The sequence below is a fragment of the Echinops telfairi genome, unplaced genomic scaffold, assembly GCF_000313985.2.
Source record: "Echinops telfairi isolate 266 unplaced genomic scaffold, ASM31398v2 ScPeMD7_70;HRSCAF=299, whole genome shotgun sequence".
NCBI lineage: Eukaryota > Metazoa > Chordata > Mammalia > Afrosoricida > Tenrecidae > Echinops > Echinops telfairi.
Genome location: NW_022103968.1, coordinates 18,897,723 through 18,905,163, shown reverse-complemented (window position 1 = coordinate 18,905,163; position 7,441 = coordinate 18,897,723). Strand labels below are relative to the sequence as shown.

The window sequence follows — 7,441 nt, the reverse complement described above, 5'->3', positions numbered from 1 at the left end:
TGGGCATGATAGATGGTCTCTGGCCTCCTGGCGGCTTGTGTCCAGCTGCACCTGGGAGGTGCCCAGGGTGTTGAGCCCCTCTGAGACTAATACATGGCTAAGCCATCTGGGCTCCAGCACTCTGTCCTATGGTGTGTGTCCTCAGGGACGGCTCACCTGATGGCTGGAGGTGTGGGGCCCTTGGGAGGGTCTGAGCACCTTGATGGCCCAGATACCAGCCTTGGTTCAGCTCCAGGGCTGTGGGGAGGCTGCAGGGAGGTGCAGGTGGCCTGTGCATGTCCTTGACAAGGCTGCCCCTGGCAGGGGAGAACTGCTCATGCACCCGCCTCCTGCCCCTCCTTTGTGCCCCACCCCTCTTGTTTTGGCCCATTGGCCTCAGTATCTACCGATTGTGCCACAATTATTTGCGTGCTTTGTTATCTGTCACTAAAGAGCTTGAGTCTGTGTGGCACGTATGTGTCTGAGGGGCAGTCTGTGGTGGGGAGAGAAGAGTAATGACCTTGCGGGAATGTCTCTGCACAAGTGAAGAAGGGACAGGCCTGCTGAAGCCATTCCCCTCCCTCGTCAGAGTTGGTGACAGAACTGGCCCTGAGGGTGACTGTCCCGGGAACAAGTCCGACCTCTCTCTGCTGTCAGACAAGGTCACCTCTGCTGTGGGCTCTGCCCCAGCCTACCCACCATGTCCATAAGTGGTCAACTTAACTCCCTGCCAATGAATTCTGACTCATGGCGATCCTATAGGACAGGGTAGAACTACCTCTATGGGTTTCTGAGATGGTAACTCTTTATGGGAGTAGAATAGAAAGCCTCGTCTCTTTCCCATATAGTGGGGCTGGTTTTGAACTGTTGACCTCTTGGTTAGTAGCCCAACATGTAATCCCCCTCTGCCACCAGGGCCCCTTCAGCAATGGTGCTCTCAAGAACATCTTCAGGTAGCAGTCCCCAACCCCCTCTTGTTGAGGGTTGCTTTAGGCCCTGAGGGCTGGCCTGGGCCTAGTTCTTCGTCCCTCTGGTTTAGTACTTTACGTTGAAGTACGGAGTGCCCCAGCCTTAGTCAGATGTTCCAGGGCAGTATGGAAGCACGGATTCCACCGGGTGCAGCCCGTCCATCCTGACTCCCAGCACCCTGTGTGACAGAGTGGAAAGAGGCGGTACTTTGAACCACAGGATCCTGGCGGCACAGGGGTGAAGCGCATGCCCGCCAACAGGGGTTCTGCAGGAGAAAGGTGAGGCGGGCTGCTTTCATGGAGATTGGAACCCTCTGGGTTCCTGTGAGTCAGAGGCAACAGGATGGCAACTGGTTTGGTTTGGGCGTTTATTTTTACAGGAGCAGACCACCCCGTACCCCCCTTCAGGTCTCTTCTCCCACAGTCACGGCAGGGTGGCGGGGGGTGGGGGTCGGACCACCTTCCTGTAGGTTAGCAGGTGACTGCTTTGCCGTTTGAAGAAAGGTTGTGCCCTCTGCGAACCCTTTCTTCCTTCAGTTCTTCATCGGCAGCAAGTGTCGGTAACACTGGAATTGGTTTTCATTTGCCTTTAAGCTCCATCAACAAGAGCTGCGGTATCTTTTGGGCTGGTCACCTCAAGGTCAGCAGTTAGAGCCCACCAGCCGCTCCACAGGAGACAAGGTGAGACTTTCTGCTCGGGTACAGATGGACAGTCTCAGGAACTTGCCTTTGTGGTCTTGCTGGGAGTGAGAATTGGCAGTGGTTTTCGCTCCGTCAGGGTAATTGTGAGATTGATGCCGGCCAGGGGTGGCAGCTGCTAGTTCATTGCCTGTTCCTTAGCTTTCATTTTTGAAATCATTTTAGCCTCCACGGGACGTTTCTGCACGCGTTCCACCGGCTTCCCCTAGTGGTAACATCTTGCATAGCCACGTGCAGCCACACCGTGGGTGAGCGTGCTTTGCAGCGTATGGTTTTGCGTGAATTGAAGGTGTGTGTCAACCCTGCAAAAGGCAAGTGTGTTGACGTCCGTTTACCAGCAACACGCACTCCCTCTTGTGACACATTCGCTGCATTCTTGCAGGATTTCAAACGTTTCCAGGATCTTATGTCATGCTCGCTTTTCCCCTTTGCCGGCCCTCTGATCTCTGTGGCACCGTCCTGCAGCAACCTCACCGTGTTCTCGCCAAAGCCGTAGGCACTGTGCTAATGAGCGAGTGTGGCTGTGTTCAGCGTTGGCCCATGGGCTGTAGTCGTTTGACCACCCCCTGTCACCGACCTTCCTCAGCGTGCCTTTGTCTGACCCTATCTCCTTGTTAGATTGACAGTGTGCTTTTGGGGTTGAAGTCGAGAAAACCGTGAGCATGCCGAGTTCTCCTCCATGCCCACCTCAGCCCTGGTTAAGGCAGTGTTCGCTGTCAAATGAAAAACCACACCCATAGCCAGCATTTCCTAGACAACCATCCGTCTGCTCCTTTTAGCATCTCTCTCCGGATCTGACCTGCATCTCGTGATGTTTCTGACCGTGAGCTCCTGTTCCATGCATTCTTTCTACATTCATTCATCAGGGTTCTTCCCCAAGGAAAAGCCACCTCTCCTCTCCCACCGATGGATTGATTCCGTCCTTATCCCACCACGGACTCCTAGGTCATCGACTTTAATTCTGGGGATGCTGATGGTTATAGTTTTTGAAGCAGCAGCCAAAGCCCCCCGTCTTGTTCGCACGGCTCCGTGGGCCCCTGGCATCCTCAGACCTAACCGGATGAGTTGTTAACTTGGGAAGGGCAGACGGTGCCGTGTGCTGAGCTGGGTGAGCTGCAGTGGAAGTGGTAGCCGGTGTGGGCTGCTAGGTGGTCATTGGTGTTTGGTGGTATTTGTGGGCTGATGAGGGAAGGTTTAGTGTTTTCTTATACTTTCTAGGTCAAGTTTGAATGGTGTTTAGGGTCCAGGCTACTGGCTCATCTTCCCCTTTTGCTCTTCAAGAGCTTTCCTTTAAAAAAAAGAAGAATTCCGTTATTTGGGGGGAATAAGGCGCCCTGGTGGCGCACTGGTTAAGCCCTCGACGGTGACTCCAAGGATGGGAAAACAAGCTGTCGGTCTGCTGCAATGCAGACCTTACAGCCCGACAGAACTGCAGGGAGCGGTTCTGCTGAGCTGCATGGGTCGCTGTGAGTCAGAACTGACCTGAGGGCAAGCAGAAACACTCTGGGGAAAGTTTAAGGGTGAAAGACCTAGCTTTGGTGCAGCTGAAAGCCGTCGCTACATGCTCCTTTCTAGCTGAAAGGACGTCATGTCAGGGCTAGTGAGTCGCCTCAGTTCAAAACCGGGCAGGCGTCTAACAATGAGGCCCTCTGACGTGCTTTTAAAGCCCCAGAAGGACATACTGAGTCAGCTCCCTAAAACGAGAGGAACTTCTAGTGAGGTGACTTCTTCAGGGACCTGTGGGCGAGTCCGTGAACAGCTGGCGAGGCTGGCAGAGGCTTTTGCTTCCTGGTTAGACGACTCCGGAAAAATGGTCTTTCCGTAGCGTTCCATGGATGGAGCAGAGCAAACAGCCATGGTGTGTCTCATGGCTCAGCGCAGATGCGAGTCCTGGCGTGGGGAGGGTTCTCATTAGTATGTTTTTGGAGGGGGGTTCAAGTACATTCACTCAGCCTTTAAAGAAGTTTGTAGAGAGGTTATTCCGCAGCAAGGATGAAATAGAAAGAAATCAGTTATCTAAGATATTGTTAGAGCATTAAAACACACACACACACACACACACACACACACACACACACACACACACACACACGGGACTTCTGATCCTTTCATTGTTCCAATTCATTCCCAAGTGGTGGATATTCAGCATGATTTTTGCCCCACCGAGCCCCCAAGCAGGTAGGCTACAAAGCACAGCGGAAGCTCAGAAATGACATCCCGAACTGTTGCCACGTTCCCTCTGCAGAGCATGTCCATCTGTGCCTGATAGTGGAGTTGGATGGAATACCTGAGATTTTAATACATATATATGTATGCATATATATTAATTTGCCAAAGAGAATCCGAGACTTTGTCACCCTTTGTCTGTGTCTCCATCTTTGAGGCAGCTAACAGGGTGTCGATCTGTTGAAACTTAAAAGTCTTTGTGCCTAGTCCAGTATGACGTGTGTGTATTGAAGAACCGTGCGCCATGGTTTTTGTTTAAGCGCTGCGATGCATAATGCAACATTTGCCAATTTAATGATAGTCCTACGTACAGTTCAAGGACATCAATTCCATTCATCATGTTGTGCAACGGTCAGCAACGTCCATTGCTCCAGTTTCCATTCCCATCAACAAACAATATTTCTGAACAAACGATTCCCCCTCTCTCCCACACTCCCAGGAAACGCTGGCCTCTCTACATTTGCCTATCCTAGGTAGTTCCCCCTTCCTAGTAGAGACCCCCAGGGGCCCTGGAGGTGCAGTGGGTTCTATGTTGAGCTGCTACCCAGATGGGGAGCAATTTGTAAACACCATCTACGCTGCTGGAGGTAAGATGAGGCTTTCTACTACCCTAAAGAGTTACTGTCCCGCAACGGGACTTCTCCTTACCAGAAGGGTCACAAGGAAGAGACGAGCCAGTCTGGGTGCAGTATAGCACCGAGGAAACATACCACCCTCCTCTAGTTCTTTAATGCTCCCCACCCTCCCCCATCATGATTCCAATTCTACCGCACAAATCCGGCTAGATCAGAGCATGTACACGGGTACAGACAAGAACTTGTAACACACGGGATCCAGGACAGATCAACCCCTCAGAACCAACAATGAGAGTAGTGATACCAGGAGGGGTAGGTGCGGGGAGAAAGGGGAACCAATCACAATTATCCACATATAATACCCCCTCCCCTCAGGGGGATGGACAACAGAAAAGTGGGTGAAGGGAGACAGCAGTTGGGTGTGAGACTTGAAAAAAAAAATTATAAATAATCAAGGGATCATGATGGAGGGAGGGGGGTGGGGGGAAATGAGCTGATACCAAGGGTTCAAGTAGAAAGAAAATGTTCTGAAAATGATGATGGCAGCGTATGCACAAATATGCTTGGCACAATGGATGGATGTGTGGAGTGTGATAAGATCTCTAAGAGCTCCGAATAAAATTATTAAGAAAGAGAGAGAGTTCCAGTCTCAGAAACCACAGGGGCAGTTCTGCCCGGTCCTGTGGGGTCGCCGTGAGTTGGCATGGACTCGATGGCAGTGAGCGGGCTTTGGGTGGAGACACAGGTGCAGCGAGGCGAAAGCACACAGCGATGGGCACAGGCACAGTTCCCCAGCAGTCATTTCGGTGCTGGTCACAATGGCCCCAAAGTGGAGACAGCCTCAGTGTCAGCCACCAACTTAGCTGCCGTCGGAAAAGATGCCCAAGATGGAATGCCACGGAAACGACACAGCCGTAACATGAAATACTGCCTGGATACACGCTGTAACATGCGGGATCAGTACAAACACGTTGCTGAGCGAAGCAAGACAATCCTAAAAGGGAAACACTGCATAAACCCACTCCAGAAGGTTTTCAATGGCTGATCTCCCCCCCTCCCCCCCAGGAAACCACCAGGCTTTTCTTCTGAGGCACCTCAGGGTGGACTTGAACCTCTGCCTGTTTGGTTGCAGCTGAGCATGTGAACCATTTGCATCTTTCAGGTACTCTTGACACACAGGGACCCGATGTGACAGGGTAAAAGGCCCCGTAGGGCTTCCTAGGCTGGTCTCATTACTGGAGCATGTCTGTGGAGCCATAGCGGATTCGAACGGTTGACCTTTCCCTTAGGAGCCGAGTGCCATCCAGGCACCATCTCTTGAAACTTAGGGCCACTAAAACACACACCTGTAGAAAACAGTGTTGAGACGATGAGCAGTGGTGGTGAAGTGGTGGCGAAGTGGTGGCCTAACAAACAAGCCAGCAACCAACCCCAAACCAGTTGGCCCTGAGTCCTGGTGACTCAAACCTGGGTGCCATCCTTCAGGATTCTAGGGCTGTGACCTTTGGAAAGCCTATCGCCAGGGCCATTCTGGATGGGGCCTCTTCTAACCATTGGTATCCCCCAGGGACTCTCGGACATCTTAAGGAATAAATATGTTCCCAAATGCCCACCTGCAATGAGGCGGAGAGCGGGAGTTTGAGCTTTTGTGTGTAAAATGAGACTAAAGGGGTGTGTGTGTGTGTGTGTGTGTGTGTGTGTGTGTGTGTGTGAATTTAGGCCAGATGTGGTGTGGGTCACTGCCTGAGGCTTGTCGGGGAGGAAGCTCAGGGCTTTCACAAGTGACCCGAGGGATCCAGGGCCACTTCGTCCGTGGCAGGCCTGTCGAAAAGAAGAGGTTTCCAGAGCGCAGTGCTGATGGGACATTTCATTCCGGGGGCGCTCAGTGCATCTCGCACAGCGGCCAGCGGGCTCTGAGATAAGTGTGGAGCCCTGTGACCTTCCGGGTGGTGGATGGTCTATTTTCGACTTGGAGACCAGTGACAGACCTGTCAGGCCAACCCTGCAAGGACATTCTTGCTTTCTGTTCTTCTGTTGACAGCCGTGTCTACGTTTGGAATGGTCACGGGGCAGCTGGAAGATAACGCTGGCATGTGAACACCTAGATAGGAAGGGGGTGATGGGGTGCGCTTTTCTTTTCTATTCTGGTTAACAAGTCCCTAGTAGTCCACAATGAGAGGCCTCCGGCGGGTGGGCAGGGCCAGATGCCCAGGCTCTGGCTTGGAGGACGCCGAGGGAGGGGCGTTTTATCCTCGGTGGACTCAGTCTGGGGAGGGAATGGCGAAGGGAAAATTGAAAATAAAAGTCAGATTTGAGGTGGCCGTGGGTACCTTGGATACCCATCTAGCTAATAGTATCAAAGACGGGAGGGCTGTTATTTTTGCAGGCTGTGTAAAAAAGGTAAGTTAGAACTCACACACTGAAAATTACCTTTCTGCAATACTCTTGCATAAAGTGGAGTCTTTGCTTTACCTATTGTGATGATTTTGAGCCCTGGTCTGGAACACCCCGGGGTACAGGCTGCCCCCGTGGGGAGCACTTTTCAGGGACCATTTAAGCCCTCGGAGGTACTTAATGTAAGCCCTCAGTGTATGGGGACTCCGCCTGGGCTCAGTTTAAATGCCCTCGGAATTCCTGGCATCTTGCATGCACATTTGTTAGCTGGGGACCGGTGACAGGCCCATCGATCTTCAGAGCTTTATTTTCTCATCTGCGAAATGGAGCCGTGGCAGCCTGTCTGCTTCCCAGCGGAGGTCCAAGGTGCAGCCGTAGGCTTTGTCACCTCGGCTCTTGACACGTTTTGTGAAACGTGTGATAGAAACTCCGCGGTTTCACGTATTCTGGACCTCAGTGTCCTCCTTTAATCACTCAGCCACTCAGCCCGTGAGTCTTGGCCCTGCTTCAGGCCATGGGCTTCTTGGAGATTCTGACAAAAGCATTGGCTTTCTTTCCTCCTCCTCCTCCACCACCACCACCACCACCACCACCACCACA

General features: G+C 52.3%; 1 protein-coding gene across 3 annotated transcripts in view; it reads left to right on the top strand.

The window, feature by feature from the left end:
- Positions 1-893: 893 nt before the first annotated feature.
- The window catches only part of RBM20 (RNA binding motif protein 20), a 179,595-nt gene continuing 173,047 nt past the window's right edge, over positions 894-7,441 (top strand). Inside the window, exon 1 of one of the 3 annotated variants that reach the window (XM_045291437.1) lies at positions 894-1,226. In XM_045291437.1, the coding sequence (XP_045147372.1) occupies positions 1,195-1,226 (32 nt within the window). In that variant the 5' untranslated portion in view covers positions 894-1,194. The remainder of the gene's footprint in view (positions 1,227-7,441) is intronic. The other 2 variants (XM_045291436.1, XM_004701284.2) reach the window with 2 other exon arrangements.